This window comes from Chiloscyllium punctatum, chromosome 12, assembly GCF_047496795.1.
Source record: "Chiloscyllium punctatum isolate Juve2018m chromosome 12, sChiPun1.3, whole genome shotgun sequence".
NCBI lineage: Eukaryota > Metazoa > Chordata > Chondrichthyes > Orectolobiformes > Hemiscylliidae > Chiloscyllium > Chiloscyllium punctatum.
Window position 1 is genome coordinate 35,817,887 of NC_092750.1, and position 27,298 is coordinate 35,845,184.

Consider the following 27,298-nt stretch of genomic DNA (forward strand, 5'->3'; position numbering starts at 1 on the left):
TAAGTTTCAAGGTGTTCAGTTATCCCAACCTCGATTACAGACTTCAACAATTTCTTCACCACAAAAGTTAACTTAACAGGCCTGTAATTCCCTGGTTTTCCTCTTTTGTCCTTCTCAAATTGTACAGTGATATGTCCAAGAGACGCAACTTCTTTGTCTAGGGAACTCTGGAAGATTATTGTTAGGGTGCCTATAATATGGTCCTCCATTTCCTTTAACACTCTTGGATGAAAACATTAGGTCCTGGAGATTTGTCACTCATTAATTTCATTAATTTACTCATTATCAATGTTTTACTTCAACTCATTTTATTCAGTCTTCCTTTTCCTACATTATACTCCATATACCACCCTTTTGTCCACTCTATATCTCTTCCTTGCCTCCTTATGTCCTTTTCATAAATCAGTTTCCTAACTAGCTTTGTGTCATCAGCAACTTTAGCATGAATACCCTCTGTCCCTTCATCTCAGTTACTTTTAATATATTTTATAAACAGTTGAAGTTCCAGCACTAATCCCTGTGACAGAACACTTGTTACATATTGCCAATCTGAAAAAGATTTATTTGTACATACTCTGTATTTTCTGTCAGCCATTGATGATCCTGAATTGCGTAAATGACAGGACGAGTACTTCTGAATCTTTGTCAGCTGCAAACTTCAGTTTTGAACAAGAGTAAAACTCATTGGCATCTACTGACTTCAGCTTGCCCCCATGCCTCCAAGTCGCTGGTAATACACACCAGTGGGCACAACCTGGTAGTTTACCTTGACTGATGAGCTAAATTAAGTGAGGGTATTATTAGTTTCATTCAGTGACGATAGGGAATGTCACCCGTCAAAGTCCATGACATTTGGAACGATGAAAGAGTTAGACAATCTTGGCTCGACCATAATGACTCTGAGGGTGTACACCAGCAAGATCCATGACACATACAAAGACCTCTTAAATAGATTTGTGGCCAATCATTTTGAAAAAAGATTGCAACTGGACTGTGTGCCATTCCATGGCAAACAATGAAACCTACTTGAAAAAAAGCTCTTGCTTACAGTAGAAGTGCATGGTGTAGCATTGGATCTAACCTTTTGCGAAAGAAAGGAACATGCAGAAGAACACACCTTACAGTAATAAAACATATACTTGTTTCCATGATTCCCTAGGTCCCAAATTCAAACTTGCCACCAAAGGTAATCTAGCACTTGTCAAACTTTTCCCACAAGGGCTACAGATCCATTTTTAATTCATTATGCACTCAGTAACTGATTTAAAATGGACATTAACTGCTGTTGTGAACGGGAAATCGAGGTCAATATATTAAACTCTTTCCTCTCACACACAGGCTTTGTTTGCAAATTTGTTTCGTAAAATTACATGTAAGTTGCTTTAATAGAAATAAAATAGCAACAAATTAGAACTTAACATTCAAAAAGGAAAATAAAAATCCAGAAAACTCCACTGAGAATCTATAAAGAATTTCTGAAAACAAACAAGGATCACTGGTCAGGAGAACCCACAAAGATAAAAAATTCACTTAAAAAAAACTCTTTGGTTATAATAAATCCCACAAATATTTACCCAGTAATTGGCATTTTTAGGTCTAAAATAAGGGTTTGAAACAAGGAAACAATTATACACTTCGCAATAGCATTGCCAAATCAATCGTCTTCTGTGTTTCATTCAGTTTTAGAACAACATATACCATGTAGCCCACAGACAAGATAATTCACCATTTTGTTTGGTCGGTTGCTTATAAACCAGAGGTTTGCACAGTCTACAGAATGATTTAAATGTTGCTTACACTTCCATCGAGGCTGCATAGGCTCAGTGAATCTTCATCTCTTTTTCTCTGCTTCCGCTTCTTCTATGAAAATAGAAGAAAACAGATCATTATATAAGAAGGAAAGGAAGAACAAAGTACAATTGATATACTGCCTCTCATGGCTTCATTATATCCAAAGGTGCTTCACAGCTAATAGGTAACTTTAAAATGTAGTCACTGTTTTAAAACAGGAAAATGCAGCAGCCAATGCAAGTATAGCAAGGTCCTACCAACGAATCATGAAGAGCAAAAATGTCATCTTTTAAAATGATGACAGTTCAAGAAAAGATTCTTGTTCATTTTATACACAATGAAAAATATACTCCTAATTCAAGTCTCTTGCATAAATATTGAAAATAATAGCCTGCAATTCAGATTATACAACTACTTAACACATTTAAATTCCTTTGTCTGCTCCTTTCATGGATGAATTGACTAGTTTAAATAAGCCAGTTTAAAATAAATATTGCATACTTATAATACGGTACCCAACAAATCAGTGCAAAACACTAAGCTGAAGAATTTCAGCTAAAAATGTCAAGTGGATGGTTCATTTTGGTCTCCTCCTATGGTCCCTAATATCACAGAAGTCAGTCTTCAGCAAAATAAAAGTAAAATACTGCAGATGCTGGAAATGTGAAGTAAAAACAGAAAGTAGCTGGAGAAAAGATCAAAAGATCTGGCAGCATCCATGGAAAAAGAAACAAACTTAATGCTTTGAGTCCTGTATGAGTCTTTTTCGAAGAAGAGTAATGCTTAACTTGAAATACTAACTCTATTTCTTTCTTCACAGAAGCTGCCAGACCCGCTGAGTTTCCCCAGCACATTCTGTTTTAACCTCAGACTTCAGCAGTTTGATTCTCTTCATTATCATGATTACATATAAAATGGACTACTGTTCTTGAATTGTATTAGCAGATTTAATACCTCAAACTGCCATGAAGTAGTTTTAAAAAGGGAACAAAACACTGATTTAAAATAACTGCAGAGATCCACATAGGTTGGCCAAGTTTCATGAAGCTGATGTGAATTACAGTAAAGACAGACTGAGCTGAAATTAACACATTTCCCAAGAGCAATTAGCTCAGTTAGAAGGATCCTTTGGAATAGATTTCTTATTTTATTTGTACAACTGTAGCAATCTTCACATGTTGGAGATGGAACCTTTCCTGAAATTATTAAGCCCTAAGAAACATAATTTCAGCTGACAATGGGCAGCGCAGTGTCTCAGTGGTTAGCACTGCTGCCTCACAGCGCCAGAAACCCGGGTTCAATTCCAACTATGGCGACTTGGAGTTTGCACATTCAACACGTGTCTGTGTGGGATTGCTCCAGGTGCTCCAGTTTCCTCCCATAGTCCAAAGATGTGCAGGTTAGGTGAAGTGGCCATGCTACATTGCCCATAGTGTTCAGGGATGGGTAGGCTAGGTGCATTAGTCAGGGGAAATGTAGAGTAATAGGGGTAGGGGAATGGATCTGGGTGGGATATTGTTCAGAGGGTTGGTATGGACTTGTTGGGCCAAATGATCTGTTTTCCAACTGTAGGGATTCTATGATTCTATAGTACACTCTGTATATTTGAGCTACTATTTCATAGAGTTCTCTTTTAGAGAGAAGGTGGAATCCATGATGGAGAGCTGAACACAGGCTACGAAGACTCGCTTGGTAAAGAAGCAAGGTATCTGGTTTGACAGTACTGATTGGAAATGAGCCTGAGAGAATCAAGAACTTTAAAAGATAACTTTGATACACACTTTTGCCAACTGCAGTCACAGGCCAAAGTTTTATGTTCAAGGATACCTCAAGGATTAGATTAGATTACTTACAGTGTGGAAACAGGCCCTCAGCCCAACAAGTCCACACCGACCCTCCGAAGAGCAACCCACCCAGACCCATTCCCCTACGTTTACCCCTTCACCTAACACTACAGGCAATTTTAGCATGGCCAATTCACCTAATCTGCACAGTTTAGGACCGTGGGAGGAAACTGGACCACCAAGAGGAAAGCCACGCAGACACGGGGAGAATGTGCAAACTCCACACAGACAGTTGCCCGAGGCGGGAATTGAACCCGGGTCTCTGGCAATGTGAGGCAGCAGTGCTAACCACTGTGCCACTGTGCCGCCGATCTTGAACTCTACATTGTTTTATCTTCCTTAATAGTGTATATGTGAAAGTGTATGGGTCCAAGTGACTGTACAAAGTCCATATACTTAGTGTTGCAAATTTATTATTTTTCTTTGGCTTAGCAGGTGATACATTTGTGTTTGTGTAACCCAAGTAAACTTATCAGTAAAAATAACTACCTGCATTTGAAGTAGAGAATGTAATAGGCTTGTGCTAAAAAGAAATTAAGCCTTTGTTGTAACCAGTTGAAAGGACTACATATATTGTATATAAACTGTAAAATTGGAGTTTGGGCTGCTTTGTTGCAAAAAATGAACCAACTTTTTAATAACTCAAAGGAAAAAAGGAACTGTATGGCATTGTTTTGCTGAACCTGGATTTGACACTTTTGTGAGACACAATGGCACCAGGTGCCTTTGAAAAAAAACTGCCAATCACAGCTTGTAGATTGGTTTAAGTACAATTTACCACAGAAATGTGAGGGAGCAACTGGGACCTAAGAACTCCAAAAAATGTCAGCAAGAAAAATCACAATAAAAACGGAAAGAACTGCAGATGTTGTAAATCAGAAACAAAAAGAGAAGTTGCTGGAAAAACTCAGCAGGTACTGGCAACATCTGTGTATGCTTTGGGTCAGGTGACCCTTTCTCAGAAAAATCACAATCCTTCTTTCTCTCCACCTATCTTTTCCACTCACAGAAAAAGGAAAAAACATTCGAAGACTCAGCCGAAAATAAAGACCTGGTGACTCAAGCCAAGATCTAGATCCAACTGACCACCTATCAAATTGAGGATCGCCACAAACAGCAGTGTGACAACACTGCCAAAAACAATATCGAAAGGTGGGAAAGTCACCTCGTTTTCTCTTCTGTTTTGACTCTGAGCCACAGACATTTTGCCGATATTTTCCACCCACGATATTCTTAAAACAAAAATGTTGTCTCATCTTTCTTGCTTATCCCATTTGTGTGTTTGAATTTAAAGAAGGTCTGGTTTAAAGTTTTCATTTTTGTAGTTAATCCTCTGTTTTTGCCACATATTGGAGGATGGATTTGTATTAATAAATGATTGTTGTTGTATTGTTCATTGATGAAACCAGGTATGAGTTTCGTTTATCATAGATAGTGCTCACAGTTAGGCATTACCCATCCTAGTGATGAAAATGGCCATTTTTCACAATTGTGATGACTCTGAGTATAGTGGGGCTTGATTTAGAACACACTGTTCCCATCATGGTCATGACACCAATCAAAGGAGGTTGAAGAGAGGGAAGCCAGTCACTTTTTTATCACCTCATCATAACAAAATTTAATGTCGGGAAAGGACAGAATGCATTGAAAGTAGTAATACAGACTGTGGAACCTGACAACATCGAAGCAAAAATGCTGTAGGCTTTTGCTCCAGAATTAGCAGCACCCATAGCCAAGCTATAGTTCCGGTGTGGAGAAAGTGAGGACTGCAGATGCTGGAGTATCAGAGCTGAAAGTGTGTTGCTGGAAAAGCGCAGCAGGTCAGGCAGCATCCAAGGAACAGGAGAATCGATGTTTTGGGCATTAGCCTGAAGCCTGAAGAAGCCTGATCCTTCCTGAATAAGGGCTGATGCCCGAAACGTCGATTCTCCTGTTCCTTGGATGCTGCCTGACCTGCTGCGCTTTTCCAGCAACACATTTTCAGCTATAGTTCCAGTGTAGCTATAACACTGGCATCAACCTGCCTGCCAATGTAGTGAACTCACCCACATTAGGGGCATTTAAACAGTCGTTGGATAAGCATATGGATGATGATGAGATAGTGTAGGGGGATGGGCTTAGATTAGTGCACAGGTCAGTGCAACATCGAGGGCTAAAGAGCCTGTTCTGCACTGTATTCTTCTATGTTCTATACGCTATGTTATAATTGCAGAGGTATATCCTGTCCACAAAACACATGGCAAATCTAGTCCAACAGCTCATGCTACATCAGTCTACTGTTATGCATTAGATAAATGATGGTAAGCATCATTAATTTTCAGTGATATTCACTTACCAATCATTACTTTGTTTGAGTACCAACAGGGGCACATGGCTCCAGAACTCACTTTAACCTTGGTCCAATAGTTGAGGTAACAGTGATTGCTCTTGACATCAAGGCAGCATTTTGCCGAGACTGGTATGAAGCAGACATGGCAAAACTGATGTCAATGGGAATCAGGAGAAAAATGCTCCATGAGTTGGAGTCATACTTAGCACAATAAAATTGGTTGTGGTTGATGGAGTTCAATAACTCAGCCCAACTCACTGCTGTAGGAGTTCCTCAAAGTTTTGGGCCCAATTAACTGCAACTGCCTAATCAATTAATTCCCACCATCATAAAGTCAGAAATGGGGATTTTCACTGATAATTGCTGAAGGTACAGTAACATTTATAAATCCTCAGGAATTGAAAATTGTCTAAGTTTGGCACATAAGAAGAAAACAATGTTCATGCAACACAAGTGCCAAGTAGTAACCACCTCTAACAAGAACATTACTTTCTGAGGTTCAATGGTATTACCAATGCTGAATCTCCTACAGTCAACACTTTGGGAATTGGCACTGATCATAAATTGAACTGGACCATCCAAATAAATGCTAAGGCTATAAGAACAGGCCAAGGTTGGGAACTCTACAGTAATTAATTCACTAGATGACTCCGCATAGTTGGTCCAACATTTCTGGGTGCAATTCAGGAGTTTGATGAGATACTCTCCAAGTATGCTGGCCTAAACAAGCGCAGCTCCAATTTGCACCTGGATTGTCAAACAAGCTTTGATAAGGTATCCTGCCTTGGCAAAGCAGCCAACATAATCAAAGACTTCTCTCACTTTAGTAGCACTCCGTTTCACCGGGTAGTGGACATAAACATTTGAAAACACGTACCAACAGATTTAAGAACAGCTTCTTCCCTGCTGTTAACAAACTTATGAATGGATCTGTCACCTATCAGAGTTGATCTTTCTCTGCGCTTTCTCTGTAGCTGTAACACTATATTCTGCATTCTGTTCCATCACTCTGATGTACCTATGTAAGCTATGGTTTGTCTGGTTGGTATGCAAAACAATATTTTTCATTGTATCTCGAAACATGTGACAATAATAAATCAAACCCAGAACAAGTGCATGACAAAGGTTAGGGTTGAGGTTTTAAGGATTCAATAGAAAATTCTTTAAAATAACATGTAAAGCAAAGACTGCCATGTAAAGGGTAATCATTCAGAATAGCGTAAGGTAGAAAGCAGTGTTCTACAAGGATCAGTTTTCTAATTATTGTTAGTCAAAATTTACGTTAATGATTTGCATTTATCTCAGGTAAATCAATATCAAAATTTGCAAACTAGACTAATAACACATAACACAAAAAAAACCTTGCGGTCTTGTAACTGGACAGTCAATAGCAAATGGAATTTAACAGAGGTAAATGTGAAATAATGTACCTTGTAGGAAGACTGGAAACATTGTTTACATCTTACAAATAAAAAAACTGATTGGGATTTGAGAGAATGGGATTTGAGGAATACTGGTGAACAAACAATTAACAATGATATTACAGAACAACAAACCATTTAAAATTTGTATCAGAGCACCAGGATTTATTTATACGTCAAAAGTAATAAAATTATGTTAAACCAATAAAGGATTTTGGCCAGACTGCTCTCAGTGCTGTGCACTGTTCTGGTCCCCAAAGTATCAAAAGGTTGGAGAAGGAGTTGAAATAGAAGGAGACTCCAAATAAATAATCACCAGCATGGTGTGAACAGGATGATTCTGTTTTATAGATTCCACATAACATTAACATATTTGTTTATCCCTAATAAAATAATGTAAACAATATTAATGTTTGTATTATAATAAAACAAAAAGCAGCATAATTTCCACTTTTTTGTGGCTAATGTGTTTAATTTCTCCTTCTATCTGTTAATGTAGTTTTCAGCCGTGTAGATGCAACATGTACACAGGAGTTGGAATTTTCCCATTTTCAGTTCAAGTGTTTTGTTGAGTGAGATTCATGGTGCTTGTTCTCCCATGGCTCAGACAGACCTTTCTTACACAATCTTTCACTCTTCACTACATTGATATGGAACCAGGCTCTTGGAGAAGCAGAAGCAAATTGCTCAGATGCTGGAACCTGTACTGAAAACAAAAAAATGCTGGAAATCACAGCTGGCAGCATCACGGAGAGAGATGAAGAGTCATCTAGAATCGAACATTAGTTTGCTGTCTCTCCCCGGATGCTGCATGACCTACTGTGATTTCCAGCATTTTTTGTTTGGAGGTGCGGACTTGCCCATTGCTGTCAGGACCATCTGGCATTCATGATGCTGACACCGTATTCCAGATCTGGCCACACATCATTTCAGACACTACAAGCCAGGAATGGCCCCCCACATTGTGGTGCTCAAGCCTCTACTTTCAGGACATGGACCATAGGAAAGGAAAGCTCATTCCCTGGATGTATTCGGAGGATGGGCTGGTGAAGAAGAAGGCAGGTACCTTTTCCAGCCCCAGGTAGCCATGGCACCAGACCAAGCTGGTCTGGACATAAATCGCAGCCTGAATCGGAGCTATCCCCTGGATAAAGTAGGATGCCCAACAATGCATGAAGGTCAGTGATCTTCTGTGCTCCGCAAGGGTAAGTGCCATCACCTCTCTTTGATATTTCACGTCCACATGGCCATCGCTCACTCCAAACTGGCCAATGCAAACTCACCACACCAAGGATCAGAGATGATAGATCTCACTGTTTACATACAGTATGTTCACTTAACAGCACTCACCCACCTCATCCTCCCTGTCTACTTACAATTCCAAACTTCTGCACTTCCTATTCACTCTCTGGGGATATCTCATCACATCGCTATCTTACGTGTCACCACTAACTACTCTTCCATCCACTTCCATCATATTCCTTTTGGCTTTTGCAGGATAAACTGACCCACTGCCCAGACTGATGTCTCCACAACACCCTTACTGACCTAATTGTAATGGCCAGATTTGTTTCACTTGACCACCACAACTCAATCGCTGGAGTGACTCAATCTCTGGTATATCCAAGTACTTGATTGACCATGAACGACCCTCAGACTGGAATCAGATCAGTTCCTTGACTGACTGTGATGGTACCACTCGACTGACCAAGGACTGTTCCCCTGTTACTTTCATAGGCAGCCATTTGCTTGAAGCAGTGCATTTTGACATGCACTACAGGTGTGACACTGACACAGCACAGAGCCACAAGGCAACACATCTGTTCCATTGACATTTCAGTGCTCCCTACTGCCAGTCACTCCTTATGCTAAAAGGCAATGCAAACCGCAGAGCCTAGCAGTCTGCAACTGAGCATCAAAGATTCTGTGCACTAAGAAATCAATGCAAGTCTCAAAGAGGTTGGTAGTCTATAAGTCAGTGCTGAAGTCAGTGAGTATGTGCTAAGTTAGTAATTCAAAATACACAAAAGCTGGAAGCCTCCAAGTTAGCACAAAGTGAATTAGCACTAAGGATCATAAGATGCATCTTGTGTAGCCGCATAGGTGTCCTTCTGCAGGAAGTGTCCTGGCAGAAGAATGCATGTCATAGGTGACTGAACTTCAATGTAAAGTATGGAACAGCTGAGAGTTGCTCTGAGAGTTGTGGTGAGTCTGGAGATTTACCAATTCTGACTTGCATGGATGAAGGGTTCAGGAGGATTCGTGCCATGAACATGCAGAGATGTTGTTACTAGAAGGTCGACGGATGATGGCCAAGCCAAGAGGTCAGCAAGTTGCAGCCACCACTTATCTATCCTGTCTTAACACATCAAGAATTTATGCCTTCCGGCTTCTCAGAGAAAGACAGTAGAATTGGAAATGGCATATAAGTAGTGAGAGCTGAAAATGTGTTGCTGGAAAAGCGCAGCAGGTCAGGCAGCATCCATCATTCCTGAAGAAGGGCTTATGCCCGAAACGTCGATTCTCCTGCCTGACCTGCTGCGCTTTTCCAGCAACACATTTTCAGCTCTGATCTCCAGCATCTGCAGTCCTCACTTTCTCCTATAAGTAGTGAGAGTTAAGGCTTTAAATGAGAAACAAAAACATGGAAATAAAGTAGTTGCCACTCAATGGCAAGACTCTGAAGTCACCGTTAAGACTCGAGGAGAAAATTGGGAAGTTATCTCAATGTCGAGAATTTGATATTTTTCATCTCTTTCATTTTTCTAATTTTGATTTGATTAGATTTATTTATTGTCACATGTATTCTGTTACAAAATACAGTGATGGAAAATGTTATATAATATTGCCACTCTCCAGTGCCATCATAAAATACAGAAAAATAAACCAAGACATAGAATATAAAGGCAGAAAAATTAATAAATAAAGAAAAAGTGTCCAACTTTACTGTGCTTCTTGTTAAGTGCTCCGTCATGGACTATGGGCCTGGTGGACACGCTGCACCGCTAGAGCAAAAGTCCTTGATGGCTCTCTCCGATGCAGGTGCCACCGATGCTACCGAGTACCATACTGGCCTAAACCTGACTCCGATGTTCTTGCCATTACACAGTCCACATCAACAAGAGGAAAATTCCACTCAAAGTTTAAATCTTCCCGTTTAAATATTCACAACTGAAATCCTGAAAAATCATGTCACCTTGCGGTCCAGATGTCTTTTACTAATGCCATTGGGTATCGCATGTCATCTTCTATCTTAGCTGGAAAAATATTTCTTTGTCCAAGAAAAATTGTTTCTGAGATCCTTAACAGTCACCCAGGAATATTTTACTAGTGAATCCAGTCCTGGCATAACTTAAGTAACAATGTTATTATTGGGAACATGGTGGCACTGGAAGATGAGTTAACACGATGACAGTGCCATTCGATTTCCAGTCTCCTGTAAGACAGTGGCATTGGCAGAAGATCATGAACAGACTGCCCACGGTCTCGACCACAGAATGGAATGAAAATGAAAACCGGACCAAGGTGAGTAGGGTCAGAGGTTCGGAATGACTGAATTCAAAACAGCTGTCAAATGACAACTACTTTCTAAAATTAAACAGACGATTTACTGACATTTCATATCTGGGAAATGATTGATAACAATCTCTACACAACATGGGAATACAACCCAATCTTGACTGAAAAGTCACAACCACTTAATATAGATAAAACAGCAATGGTATATCAAGCTTGAAATAGGAACCATTTATTTATTGTTCAACTTTGCAACCAGATTCCATTAGTACATAACTCTAAGGTGGAAAAGCAGCACCAGGTCAGAGTGTAACATAGTGATAGAGTGAGATTGGAACACTCCCTCTCATTCCTTAAATAAGCAAAATATTTCTGACAAAATTGTTCATACAGCTCATATTGCAATCTCCATTTACAATTGTGGTAATACATTCCTATAAATTTATAGAAAGGATAAATTACGACGTCAGGGAAACCTTTACAAGTAATTTTACTGACTGATAATTGAACAACAGAATGAGCTTTCCAGCACCTCTGTACACTGAAAAACAGATGATGCTGCAATTCAAAAGAATCATTTTTCCTCAATGGTTTTAGTAGTAAATGCATGAAACAGGGAACTTATATGGAGGTTAACAAAATACAATTATAAACAAATCTCACCAGTAAACCTGATAATGTTTTCACACACTGGTGAATAACGCATCATTAAAAATTTATCATTTCTGCTCCATTTTCAACTACATTTTTCTGAAGGAAATATCAAAAAGCTGTTTTAAAACAAGCTCAAAAATAGCTAAATTGTATGTACAAATAAGTGGAAACTGTTAGGGGTGTTTGGCACCTCCAGACATGAGTTTATATAATACATAGATTATGTCCATTGAAATTCTTTTACACAGTCACAGATACAGTTTTATATACATTGCTAAGTAGATTTCCCTTTGCATTGCTGTTATCTTGTTACATGGGTCTGTCTTAAGAGAAACACATCTGCACTGCAGATGATAGAAATGTGAAATGAAAAGACAATTACTGGAGAAACTCAGAAGGTCTGGCAGCGTCTGTGGTAAGAGAAGCAGAGTCAATGTTTCATTTTTAACTCTCCTTCAGAACTCCAGTTCTCCAATTCTGAAGAAGAGTTATATCAGATTCGAAATGTTAATGCTATTTCTTTCCCAACAAATGCTGCCAGACATGCTGAGTTTCTCCAACAGTTTATCTTTTAATAAAATGGACCTTACTGAGAAGTACCAAACTCTGGAGGCATCATTTGGGCCACACGCACATTTCTTTCAATTCTCGAGTGCACCCACTGCACTTGGTGTCTCTTCTGAGGGGTGAAGAAATATTGATGAGCTGATCTTGCTATAGAAATGAAACTTTGATATCTATTGGTCTACATTCACAAGCATGTTGCTAACATGGCCAAGAAATTCTTCAAGATTGCTTTTCCTTGTGTTGGTGAATCTACTTGTATCTTCATACCTTTCTTGACTGACAAAATACAGCTGTCAAATCTACTGATGTAAAATGATTTCTTTTTCTGTATTTCACACTTTAAGATCCATAACCACCACTACCTTCTTACTAAGGGTGGATTTACAATGCTGAGACAATGTCCTTAAGTATTTCTTACAAATCTCACATCTATCATTTATGTCTTCTATAAGTTTACCGCATTCTTCTTCCATTGTTCTTACAACTTTTATTACCGTTTTAACCTTTAAGTCAATGGATAAGCAAATTGCCTATGCAGTTTTAATATTATTGACATTTTGGGCTGAATTTTACACACTTTTAGGTTCAAATGCTGGTAGTCCAGCATTCTCAAATCAGACTTTGATTTAGAGTTCAAACATCACAAACTTTAACAACATTGATTAATTTCTCCCTATATTTAAATACCCGATATTTTTTATATATTCTCACCCAATTAACTCTTGATATTTTTCCATTAAATCTTCCCCAGTTCTGTTCTGTCAGTCATTCCTTCAGACCTTACGAGATGATAACACACCAGTTGGAAACAATCAGATGTTGGCTGGCAAAGAACACTGGCCATAAGTGTTATTTTATTTTTTGACTGTTACAGAATGATCTTAAATACAAATCTATCAGTAATGAGGCACAAATAGTCTTTCATGTTAGCCTCACTGTTAATGAGTCACATATATTTTGTGAGGTCAGTGTCCTTTTGAGCCCTGAGCTGAGCTTCTGAACACATATCTTCTCTTTTATAAAAATGATCTGCCTCCAGGTTGATAACATCAACCAGCTCCAACCTGACTTCAGCATTGTTGAAACATTCAATTATGCTTTGCTACTTCAAGACCCAAAACTCCATGATTGTTCTGCACTTCTGGTCAGATTCTCAACTTTCACACTTCATAAACATGAACTCATTCTTTCATACAAATATCCTAACGTACACCAAGACTCAGACAGTTATCATCGTGGAACTTTCTAACTCATACTGGTTAAAACTTTCATCCTTGCATTTCAATAATGGCATGACCTCCTGCTTCTTTAACTCTGTAATTTCATCTACCCAAACAGACCTCCAAGAACTCAGTTTCTTTCATTCTGGCCATCTCTGCATTTTCAATTTCCTTCATGTGACAAAAGATGGGTTTATAATTTAGTCGTGAACCAAACTGAACATTCTAAGTACAAAACAGACCTGAGAAAGGAAGCAAGGTGGGATCACGAAAGGTCATTTATGATGAGACTCTAAATCATTTTATAAACAGTGAGGTAGAAAAAATGTAGACAGAAGAAAAATGAATCAAAGGCAAGGAAGGAGAACTACTTATGGAGGTACACGACGTACTGAAACAATACTTTGCTTCTTTTGTCACAAAAGGAAAGTTGTCTCAGGAAACAGGAGATAGTAAAGAAACTTAATAAGATAAAAATAGACAAAAAGAAGGTATTTAAAAGACTGGGATTGCTAAAGTAGAAGTCAACAGGTCAGGATGGGTTGTATTCCGGGTTACTAAAGGAAGTAAGAGTAGAAACTGCTGACAATCTATTCCAATCTTTCAAATGTTCTTACGTATGGAATTGGTACCAGAGCTCTGGATGAATTTGAATATTACTGTGACAGTTAAAAGCACTGTTCACTTGAAAGACTCAAAATTTAGGTTAATAAATGAAAACCAGCATGGATTTCTTAAGACAAATTACAAGTAATTAATTTGATCATATTTTTTGAATAATTAACTAAGGAGGAGGATGAGGGTAATGCACAAAACCAATAATTTCATTTTAACATTAATAAAAGACTAATCAGAACCCAGATGAGGTTTGTTACAGATTCTGGGACCACTATTTTATGAGTGGGTATGAAAGAGATTCATGTTAAATGATAGGAAGGACAAAGGGCTTCAGTTACATGGAGAGATTGAAGAAATTAGAATACTAAGGTGAGATTTGCAAGAGATGGTCAAAAACTTGTTTAGTCTTAATAGAATTAATACATAGTTTACCATGGCAGGAGGATACATAAAGGACATGACGTTAAAGTAACTGGAAAAGGATTGTCATGATTAAAACGAGGTCAGCCAGGTGGACCTCATCGAATATGAATTCCCTGACTGGATGATATTACAGACGCAATCAGGAGCCCTGACTGACAGATAAAAACAAGAGTGTCAGATGTTCTGTTCACTCTGAGTGCTGGCTCTGAGGAAGCTGACCAGTGTCAAGGACTCTCCATGTTTAAATAATGGATGACTGGGTGACAGGATACCAGCCTCTGTGGAGTTATTTCAGATCAGAGATACCATGAATTTTATTTTTAATGCATATTGTAATGATCTAGAATGCAGCAAAATATGATAGTGGAAGGAGATTCAATAATAACTTTCAAAAGAAAATTAGATAAATACTTGAAGGAACTGTATGTTTCTTGACAAGGGGTGGGGGTAAGAGCTGGAGCATGGGGCTAATTGGATAGTCATTTCAAAGAGGCAGCAGAATCATGCTGGTAAAATGGCTTTTTTCTGTGCTGTTCCATTCAATAGCTCTATGACCTACCTGTTTAGAATGTATTGAGACTACTCAAACATACTTCATTTGTGGTCCACAACACAGCCCATTACTCTGAGCTGGATTCAAACCCAAGACACACAAGTAAAGGGTCAAAAGGTTAATTAAGTGTATGTTAAAGACCCTCTGTGAGCATGCTATGAATAGATACTGGAGTGTGTAATCTAACTGAAGTACAGAAACACCACACTCTTGGTTGCTTCTCTGATTTTGCAAATTTGGTTCTGAGGTAATATAACTTCCATAATCAACTTTTGGGCAGTAACTATGGCTCTGAATTTGACAGCTTAAAATGCAGCATTTTTGAAATTAATGTATTTTGGTAGTTTGGGTTCAACTGAAGTCGTATTTTACATATTTTCCTCCTAGGTGAAGTGACTGACTGTCTTCCTTACTAACTAATTAGATAAAAGATTCATAATTATATACAATGCATGAACATGTCAAACCACGTTGTTTCCTTTCTGTCTTACTGTCTTTTACATTCAGGATTAAATCAGTGAAACAGAGTTGCCTGTGAGAACTATTTTCTTTGTAAAGTGGCATGCTCTAACCACCCCAACTACTTCAAAGGAATGACAATTTGTTGAAACTACAACATCACAAAGTTAAGGGTGAGAACACACTCTACACTGAATGCACACAGTACCGTAATTGCTTTAGATTTCAGTATATTAGCCACATAATGAGCAAAATCGTTGCAACAGAGATTTTGGCCCAGATCTTATGGTCTCCAGATTGTTAGGGGACAGACATCCCTGACTGATGTGATCTGAGACTCGTCAAAAGTCCTGCTGGGTTGACCATGTAGTATTTACTGAAGTTTAAACTTTTGATAGGCAATCACCCAAACCTCCGAAAAGATCCTAAACCCTAAACTTGCATGAAGACATATTTACCATAATACAAGGCGATCCGTGGAACCATTTCCGCAGTTTCAGTTACCCACAGTTTACTATAGCCTGAATATATTATAGGGGACGTTCCAGAACCAGGGATCAAGGGCTGCTGGGAAGGTAAATTTCCCAATTTAGTTAATGGGTTTGCTCCTATCCTCAATAGGTCTTGGAATGTATCCCCCGCGGGTACAAGGTTACTACTGTAATTAGCTAGGAAACGTTTGCAGGAGTAAAACTTGCTCTAACTCCTGGTTACTGATAAGTGTGATCTCTAAAACATTCACACTCTCCACACCCACTCACACCTGACCCAAGTGTCCCCACCCCTGGACCCGTAAACCCGTATTGCAGTAAACCCAGTTTCTGCTACATAAGGGGCCCAGTTTGTTTTCCAGTACTGGTTCTGCACTGTGCTGGACAGCTTCCTGAGGTTTTTGAAGAAGCCTAAATTGGAAGCTCGAGGCAGATAAAACTGGGTAATTACCCAAAGCAGGGTAATTAAAAAGGAGGGGAGGGGCAACCCCACTGTGATTGTTATTCTCGGATGATTTGACCCTTTGTTTCCAGCTTGAAGTAAATGAAATGTAGAAGCAATGATACAAATAATTCAGTTAAGGTAGTTTGTGATTCTACATTACTTTTTATTTGGCCTACACTTGATCAAGGAATAAATAGAATGCTATCCCTTTGATGACGCTGTTGAATAAATGTTCTTTCACATAGTCCTGTAAATTACTTTTCCTTCAAGTATTTATCAAATTCCTGTTGAATATGTCCATTGAATCACCTCCCATAATCCTTTAGACAGCTTATTCCTGACTACAACTGTAAGCTGTGCTTACAAAAATATTGAACAAATTTGATTTAAGCAAACTTGTCATGTTAAACTAGTAAGACTTTAAGAAATTAATCTTACTGGTGTACTTAAAAATGTTTACAGTTTTAAAATGTATCTAATGATATGCCAGGTTGGATCTTCATCCATTCATAGTCAATTTAGGATGAAATAAGACGGTACGTTAATGTATTGTCGCAAAAGTAAATCTATGCTTCTCAACTGCTTTAGAGTTCATTATATAATGATTTGAAAAATGTGCAGTGTCTCTCTCTGGCATGAATATGATACTTAGAGATTCAAAACATATGTGAGGTCTATCCTCATATATAACATGTTATTACATGTAATGTATGAAAAGGCCTCACATCTATGTGATCCTCCTATTATCTGACCAACATAACATCTATTTCCAAAGTTAAAATAGAAATTGCCTGTAAACTTGGCATGATGCAATGATTCTCTTCTCCCTAGGAGCTTCAGCACAACTCTGTTAGCAAGTGGAAAGTTATTAAGTAGAGTCTCATTATGAAGAAAGGAAGACTTGCATTTATATCACATTTTATGACCAGCAGGCATCTTCAAGTGTTTAACAACGAATGAAGCAGTTTTGAAACTGTTGGACACCAATGTTTGCACTGCAAACTTCCACAAACAGCAATGTGATAATGACCATAACCTGGTTTTAAAGATGTTCATTGAGGAACCATACATTGGCCAGTACACCAGAGATTACCATTACTTCTTTTTGAAGCAGTATATTAGATTCTTACATGCTTACTTGGGCTGGTAGATGAAGCCTCAGTTTAAATGCCTCTTGCAAAAGACATGTTCTCCAAATGTATGTGATTCATTCACTGCACTGAATAGTCTAACTTGACTCTTTGTTCAAGCCCCAGAGTGAAATCTGAACTCAGAACCTTTAAACTCAGAGGCAAGGATGCTACCAACAGAGTTATTGTGTGGCACTATTAATACAATAATTTATAGGACACAATATGTGGCTGTAAAATAGAGTTTAATTAACATCTCCATGTCATCTTAAGACTGCACGTACTCTTGATTCTCTGTGGGAAATGTCACAACATCAATTAATGATATATCAAAAAATTTAAGTGGCTTTGGAATACCTGCTTAGGAAGCTGAACTTCACAACATTTCAACATGCAAGTAATATGAACTTCATTGTTAAAGATGTGCAGCTATATAGGAAAGGAACTGTCACAGCAAATGATTCTCAGAATCTGTTTACCGTCGTGTGATTATTTTAGTTAAATATAATGGAGGAAAAGAAGTAAAAATAAAATACATGACTGAAAAATAAAAAAATGTAGAAAATAAACAACTAACAATTGGCAGGGAAGAAAAGGGGGAAATCCTTTCTGCCTCTTTATGGAACTAAAGCCCAACCTGAAGGCCTGAGCTGGCCTACAATTGAGTATCATTCATATGATTTGGATTAACTACTGCAACCTATTTAAGCACCAGTTGTATGATAAATAAAAGGGGTGAGTGGAGGACAAGGGGGCTGGAGGCAAGTGATGATAGGGATTGGTGCAGAATTGGGGCAGCTCTTAAGCACTTCTTGAATCCACAAGAATGGTTTTGGATTCTTTTGTTGAACTTAACAGTTACTGAAGAATCTTGAGTGCAGCAAGCCTGGTTCCTGCTCCACTCAGCACTTTCCAGTTCCCCAGAGGGGATCTAAAACAGGCTTGGGTACATGGATGAAATGGGACTAAAAATCGTTTCTCGTGTCTGCCAGGGGACATCTGGACAACAGCCCAATCAAATATCAGGCCAAATGTCTTCAGGCACAATTTCAGAATTTTAGTTTCCAAAATCTTTCTTCCCTACATGGAGAGCAATGAGGTCTAGTTTCTGTCCCAGAGGTTTAAAAAAAATCCAGTGATAAGGATAGATGGCACTGCCAATGAGATCAGCCATAAACCTGTCAAAATTCAGCTATTCTCAGATTATTTTGTTTTCAACAACCATCCAGTGTGGGATTTCCCATAGGCACTTCTATCATTTGGGAAAAGGATGTTGATTGACTATTTCTCTGCTTTTTTGTATGTCTAACACACAGCAATTCATGCATGGACTTCTACATTCCAGCTGTTATCTACCTGTGCCAGACTAAACTGTTAGTTAATCGCGCAGGGAAAGAGTAGCTCAGAGATAGAACTTGGGTATTTTGTCTCTAGGTAGTTATCCAGAAGCGTTGCCTTAAGGGACATATTAATCTAAAGGGAATTGGTTTAGCTCAGTTGGTTTACAGAGCAGTGTGATGCCAACAGTGTGGGTTCAATTCCCATCGCCGGTTTGAGGTTACCACGAAGGACTCCTCTTCTCAACATCTTCCCTCGCCTAAGATCTAGTGGCCCTCAGGTTAAATCACCACCAGTCACTTCTACTGAGAGAGCAGCCCCCTATGGTCTGGTAAGACTGCCGACACAACAAAATTAATCTAAATACATTGAGCTCACCTAAAATTCATTGCATGCATGTTTGGGATTGAATACCATAGGGAAGACGACTCCTGCCTTTAGGCAAGAAGAGATAAATCTGTAATTCATAAAGAATTTATGTCAACTTCTCAATATTTGTGATCTCTTGCTGATGAAAGAAGATTTGAGCCATATTAATTAGCAGTCAGAGTCATGACTGATGTAGAACTGCATTTATGCACAGTGCCTTATTCCTGATTCGAAATACAAACCATAAACTGGTGCCTGTAACTATAACAAGCTGTCAATAAATTGATGACAAAGAGTCTGGTTTCATTAAAACATGGGTGCTGAACTCACAGCCCTATATGTTTTCTGGAAGAGGCTACAAAGCCAGAAATTTCAAAAGGAGAATTTAATTAAACTTCACCTCCCAACTCAAGTCAAACCAAATAAAATCACCATGTTGCATTTCAGTTCTTATATAAGTAAGGCGGTATGAGAAAGGCAGTTGCAGTACTGTGTTGGAGATGGGGAGGGTAAATCTTTTGAGATAGTAATATCTATATAAAAAGCGTAATGGGTTGCACATATCAAATTGGAAATTCAAGTTATTCTCCTGAACTTCACACGGGGAGGAAGTGAAGTTATTAGCATTCAGCATTAATAAGGAATGGAGAACTTGATGTCACCAATATCCTGTTGCTCCAGAGTACTAAAGGTCTGGAGGATAGTTAATGTGATTCCTATATTTAAAAAAAGAGACAGAATATGTCCATAGAGTTATAGACCAGTCAGTTTAACATCGGTGGTAGGAAAAATAATGTTGATTCCTAAAGAAAGGAGAGTACAGGAGAACATCTAGAAGTAAGAAATTTAATAATGAACAGTCAAGTGAACTTCAAAAGGGAAAATTTTGCTCGACTGACCTTCTTGAATTGTTTTGAGGAGATAACTGAGAGAATAGACAATGCAGGTTATGTAACTTATCTGGATTTTCAAAAAGCCTTTGATAAGGTGTCCTAATGGATTTCTGAATAAAGTTGGAGAATATGAAGTCAAGGAACAAGTGGCAGAAAGGATTAATAGCTGGCTTCAAGAGGAAAAGCAGAGAGGGGAAATAAGCAATAGTTATTCAGAGTGACAAAGTGCAAAGTACTACAGGCTCAGTGCTAGGAAACTGCTATTCACAGTTTACATCAACAATTGCACTAAATTGAGAAGTACAACAATACAGTATTGAGGATGACTGCAACATGTTATAGGAGGGCATTACTTAACGTACAGGATAGGCAAATATTGACAACAAGTTCAACACAGGTAAGTGTAAGGCAGTAGATTTTGAAATGAAGCTGTGAATCTAGGTTATGTACAGGAACAAAGGGATCTTAGAGTACATATCAATGATTAAAAGTTAGCACTAGGTTTTATTTCGAAAGGAATAGAATTGAAAAGTAGAAAGCTAAGATTTACCTATATTGAACCTTGTCTCGATCGGAGAGCATTGCATGGAGTTCTGTTCATAATATTATAAAAAGGACAGCGAGGTGTTGGAGAGGGTGCAGAAAAGTGAATATTTTCTCTTGTGGGGAGGATCATAACCAGAGTCCATTGATATGTTAGTCAATTAAGAAATCCAATAGGAAATTCAGAACATACTTCTTTAGCCAAAGTATAGTAAGCATTTGGAACTCAGCTACACAGGGAATGGTTGAAACCATTAATGTAACTGCATTTAAAGAAAAATGAGACAAGGATTTGAGATAGAAGTGTGATAGGTGGTTACGGTGATAGATTAGATGAGAAAGGATGGGAGTTAGCTTGTGTGGGAATTAAACACTGGATTAGACTGCTTTGGGAAAAATAGACTGTTCATGTGCCATATATTCTATATAATCTACAGGCTGCACTAAAGCAATGCTTGCAGATATAACCACCACAAAATTTAATGTGAAGGTGTGAAGTTATTGTCCTTACCCACTAAATATGACAGAAAACATAAGGCTAGTACAATAATAAGACATTTTTAATGGTATAATAAGCAATAATTACTACCAAACAACACTATTAATCATAACATTTCATTATATTGAGTACTGAGGCTTGACTCATTCAGGATTGTGTGGTAAAGATTTATATAAAAATACTTTTATCTGTCTCTTTTTATCCCTCTTGGTCCCAACTTTTTGTCCCAATCTTTGTATCACTTTCTAGATTAAGATTTAAACTTAAGCTATACTTGCTCACTGAGACCACACTTATCTCAGTGTGGATTCTTCAATCTGATGGGTGGAAGATCCTCACTCTTTCTCGGTCTATTCACAGATGTCAGGGATCCCCCCCATAGAGAGTTTGGATCAAATGCTAGATGAGAGCAAATCTCCATTCCAAAGCCAACAAAAAGTCATTTCTTCAGTGCTGACCACAAAACCCAAAGGCTTAGACACTAAATCTTGTGCATGTGGAAAGCCTTGTTAATTTGCACACAATATATTGCAATTTTCCATTACACATCCAATGGACCAACAATTGAATACAGGCTGATAAAATATGAAGTGGGGATGGTTAATTGCTTTCCAAATTTTGCCAGTGATGCTGGAGCTCAAATAGCCAAAAATAAACATTTAAAAATGTTTTCCCTTGAATGTTTCAAGTACTACTATTGGAGTTCTTCCAGGTTACTAAACTGAATCCTTGACATACCAAAGAAATAAATCCAAGCACAAAGCAGTCTTTTAAAACAATCTCACTGTGGATGTGTACTGCTTTTGATAAAACTGAAAATCTCTTTCAAGTCATTCTGACTTCCAGGATAATATTTTATGAATACACGGCAATCTTTTACAGAGAATATTTCCATTACCTGTCTTCATGGTCAATGCTTCCAGCTGGATGAAAACCAAGTACAAGTCAATGCCTGAAAAAGCTGCCGTTACAAACAGGCCCAGTGAAGGGAGAATAATTTGAAACATAGAAACATAGGAAATAGGAGGAGTAGGCCATTCAGCCTTTCAATATGATCATGGCTGATGATCCAATCCAGTACCCTGTTCCTGCTTTTTTCGGATTGATCCCTTTAGCCCTAAGAACTATAACTAATTCATATCAGAAACATTCAAAATTTTGACCTCAACCGCTTTCAATGGCATGGCAGAGAATTCTACATGCTCAGCACCCATTGGGTGAAGAAATTTCTCCTCATCTCAGTCCTAAATGACTTACTCCAAATCCCTAAACTGTGACCCCAATTGTGAACTCTCCAGTCATCAGGAATATCCTTCCTCCACATACCATGTCGAGACCTTTTAGAATTTTATAGGTTTCTATGAGCATCTCCCCTCATTCTTCTAAGCTCCAGTAAGTATAGTGCGAACCAGTCCAGTCTCTGTTCATCCATCAGTCCTGTCATCCCAAGAATCAATGTGGTACACATTTGTTGCACTTCATCCATAATCAGAACATTCTTCTTCAGATAAGAGGACTAAATCTTCACACAGTACTCCAAATGGGGTTTACAAAGGCCCTGTATGGTTACAGAAGGCACCCTCTTCCTGTGAAGGCCAACATGCCTTCATTCCTGATGAAGGACTTATGCCCGAAACATTGATTCTCCTGCTCCTTGAATGCTGTCTGACCGGCTGTGCTTTTCGACTCTGATTTCCAGCATCTGCAGTCCTCACGTTCTCCCAGTTGATTTGTACCTTCTTCACCACTGACAATACCTGTATGCTTACTTTTCATAACAAAAGCAGATATTGCTGAAAATGCTCAACAGGTCTGGCAGTATCTGTGGAGAGAAATCAGAGTTAATGTTTTGGGTTCAGTGACCCTTGCTCAGAATTGTGAGGAAGGGTCACTGGACCTGAAATGTTAACTCTGATTTCCCTCCACAGATGCTGCCATACCTGAGCTTTCTCAGCAATTTCTGTTTTTGTTTCTGATTTACAGAATCCACAGTTCTTTCGGTGCTTACCTTTAGCCACTGCTGTGCAAGGAGGCCCCAGTCTCATTGCACATCCCTCTTTTCTAAGCTACTGCCATTCAGGTAATAATTTTCCTTGCTGTTTTTGCTCCCAAAGTGGAAAGCCTCACATTTGTTCTAAATAAACATTATCCGTCAGGCATTTTCTAAGTCATTTCAACTTAACCAAAACACACTGTAGCATCTCTTCATCACTAACCTTCCATCCCAGCTTTGTAGAATCATAGAATCATTCATCCATACAGTATAGAATTACACAATGCCTTTGGCCCATCAAGTCTGTACTGTCAAAGCTACACCAAATTTACACTAGTGCTCGCCCGAGCACATTTTAAAGGTCGTGAGTTTCCCCACCTCAATTACCTTTCCAGGCATTGCATCCACACCCACATCAATTTTTGGGTGAGAAAGGCTTTCCTGAATGCCTCTCTAAAGTTTTTGAGTTTCACACGAAAAGAGTGCCCCTTTATTACTGACCCTTTGACCATTAGGAACAACTGATTTCTATCCAACCTGTCCATACCTCGCATAACCATTTCTCACGACCCAAAAAAACCTTCTCTGCTCCAAAGAAAGCAACCCAAACTTATCCAGCCCCTCGTCATAGGCATCCTGGAGAATCTCCTCTGTACCCTCCCCAGTGCAATCATATCGTTTCTATAGTGTGGTGACCAAAGCCGCACACACCAGCTGCGGCCGTCTCTAAATTTGGAAATGTAGTTCCCTCATCTCATAGCTTGGGTCCAAGCACTGATCCCTATGCTATCCCACTAGTTACTGCCTGTCAGTTGGAAAAAAAATTGTTTATTCTTACTAACTGCCAATCAGTTCTCAGTCCATGTCAGTACATTTAACCCTAGTCCCGTGTGCTTTAAATTTACATGCTAATCTCATGTAGGACCTTATCACAAGCCTTACAAAAGTCCAAGTAGACCACACCCACTGGCGCCCCCTTATCAATTCTACTTGTTACATCCTCGTAATGTTTCTGTAGATTTGTCAAGCATGACTTCCCTTTTGTAAATCCACTTTGGCTCTGTCTGTCCTGTTTTAACAAGTGCTCTGCTATTAAATCTTTTATAATGGACTCTAGCATTTTCCTCACTACTAATGTCAGGCTAACCAGTCCATAATTTCCTGTTTTCTCTCTACCTCTGTTTTTAAATAGTGGGGTTATGTTACCTACCCTTCAATCCATTGGAACTATTCCAGAGGCTATAGAATCATGAAAGACCACCACCAATGTCTCCACTATTTAACTTTCTTAACTACTCTGGCATAACAGATTATCATGGCTTGGAATTCATTGCCTTTTAATCCCATCAATTTCTGAAACATTACTAATACTGATTTTCTGCAGTGCCTCCTCTCGTTAGACCATGTGGTCGCCAACATTTTTGGGAGACTATTTGTGCCCCTCCTTATGAAAACAGAACCAAAGGATATATTTAATTTATTTGCCAATTCTTTGTTCCCAAATGAATTCAGTGAGAATTGTTACATAACATTAAATACACTGGAAAGTGTTATTTTCATAGCCCAATTACACTGAATTTGTTAGTGATTTTCTCTCTATCATAACTGCATTTGTCTTTCTTAGTTTTTGATATAACAAATCCTGTCTTTCTCTTGTATTTCTTCAATGTATCCCCGTTTACAGAACTGACAAATCCTCATATTTATTTCTGCTGAATTCACCATATTACTTGGCATGAAGAGCAGAACATTTTAATTCCAGTTTGAAAACAAATTTAGTGTTTCAAGTATGGGAAACAGTTGCCTTTTGAATTATGAAGAGCTAGGATTTGTAGAATGTTCTTTACGTCAACCAGTTACTTGGAAAAAGGATAGGATTATATTCATAGAATTTCAGAGAACCAAGGTTCTATACCAAGAAAATCTATTCAAGCAGAGCAGGTAAACCCTGCAAGAAAATGTAACATAATTGAGTAATGATTGCTGCCTGTGTAAACTACGTATCACTGATTACATTTGGACAACAGAACCATTGAAAAGTTAGAGCACAGAAAGAGACCCTTCAACCCATTGGGTGGAATCTAAACTTACTGAATTATTGAATCCCTAGAGTGTGGAAAGAGGCCATTTGGCCTATTAAGTCCTTACCAGCCCTCCAAAAATCATCCCACTCAAACTCAGTCCCCTTACCCTATCCAGGTAACCCCATTAATTCATCTGGTCTGCATACTACAGACAATTTAGCATGGCCAATCCACTGCAGATCTTTGGGTTGTGGGTTGGAACTCACACTGACACAGGGAGAATGTGCAAACTCCACATGGAGTGTCATCCAAGGCTGAAATCGAACCCAGATCCCTGGGGCTATGAGGCAACAGTGTTAACCACTGAGCCACTGTACCTACCTAGCCCCTGAACGATGTGAGCAATGGTAAGTCAGTTGGAAAAATATCGCAAAAACAGAAAAATTAGATTGACAACATTGTGAAAAGAAATTCAGATGATCAAACCACATTTTGAACAGCATGATAAAAATCTTAACAGTGAATAGCGAGAGTCCTAATTGAATCAATTTGCATTAGCCTGCCATTATTAACTAATCTCACATTATTTGTATGCAGTTTCATATTCTTCCACAAACATTCGAGTGGGTATCTGGCAACTCCAGTTTGTTGCTTTCTCCTCTGAGCCTTCATCTTTGGACAATAGTCCTAAACTCCCAGAACATGCTGCATGGCAGTGACAGCCTGCAACACCTGTACACATGTACCTGCTTTGCAACACTATCATGGCACATCGCTAACTCACAATATAATTCTTCACTTCAATGCTGCCCATCATAGCACACTGGAGCCTTTCATTATAATACTGTTGCTAGGACATTTTGTACACAGAGACAGGCAGTCAACTCATGAATTCCACCAGGCTGCAACTCAGAGCTACTCACTTGCTTTCTTAGTGCTCACTCACCTTGCACCTATTTGTATGCTCACATCATCTCCGATATGTCTTTATGTTCTTTGCCCTCTCAGCCAGAGCTTAAAGGTTCACACTTATGTCTTGCTTTGCTGTTTCACTTAGACACATAGCCATGCAGCTTGTCATGGTTGTCAGCAGTCCTAAGCCAAGGTGTTGGGCATGCTGCTGTATGGCACAGTGCTACATCAATCTGATGTCTGTATCATATTCTGGCAGCATATGCCGCAAACGCACTGCATGTGCATTCACCAAATGACCATGTTTCAAAGTCCGCGATCAAGCCAAGGGAGACAGCCTTTAGTCAGGTCGATCCAGGCACAGTACATCAAGGGCACTATACAATACCAGTTCAGGGGTTTAAACATGGTCCGTCAGCTGTTTGGCATAGCCAGGGTCATGGGGCAATGTATTACTACTATCTGGGGTGTGGGTCATGGTCAAGCCTGCAGTTTAAGTGCAACCAGTCTGACAAGTTATGGTGTGTCATTCAGGGAGATGCACAGATATTACTCAGGGGCTTGGTTAGTCATCAGTCGGGACTGCCTATCAAAGTCAGTCAGAGGTTTGGAAAAACAGTCAAGGAAGGTTATCAGTGGCCATAGCTGTGGTAGGGAGGTTGAGAAAAGTCAGTTCTGGGGATTGGAGACAGAATGTTAGGATGCAGACACAATAATAATTGCCAGGTTTAGTGGGGGAGGGGAATTAAAATAAATAAGGGTGGGAGATGATAGTGTATTGGAGAGCATGACTTAAAGCTGGGTTAGGGGATGTCATTGATCGTCATAAACATTCTGGCCCTCGTAGGAGAGCAGTGCAGCATGATGGTTGGCATAACTAAGCTGTTGGGCTCAGGGGGAAATGTTGGCAGATGAAGTCACAACTCAAAGAGGTGTGTGGGAACCTGTGGAAGCTTAGTACTGAGGGGTTCAACAGGGAGTGCCAGGCAGAAAGGAACTTGGAGGCTTCCAGGGTGTTCCTGATTACTAGGCTGAGACTACAACTTACTTTGCTAAGTGTGACCTGTATCACCTTCCATGCTGAGCTCTGCACAACTAAGACAGACAATGACGGGATGTAATGGATGCTGAAGAGCTGGGATAGTCTTCCAATGAGGACATTAAGCAAGAGGAACAGCACCTTCACCATGATAGGGCTGTGTTGGGTGTAACAAGCTCGACAGGATTTAATTGATGGTCACTTCAAATAGACGTTAGTTGACAGAA

The 27,298-nt window shown here is 39.0% G+C and overlaps 1 protein-coding gene across 4 annotated transcripts in view; it reads right to left on the reverse strand.

Moving 5' to 3' along the window:
- The window catches only part of arhgef3 (Rho guanine nucleotide exchange factor (GEF) 3), a 352,923-nt gene that overhangs the window by 152,016 nt on the left and 173,609 nt on the right, over positions 1-27,298 (reverse strand). For 3 of the 4 annotated variants that reach the window (XM_072582329.1, XM_072582331.1, XM_072582332.1), the window contains one exon: positions 1,798-1,860. In XM_072582329.1, the coding sequence (XP_072438430.1) occupies positions 1,798-1,860 (63 nt within the window). The remainder of the gene's footprint in view (positions 1-1,797; positions 1,861-27,298) is intronic. The other variant, XM_072582330.1, reaches the window with a different exon arrangement.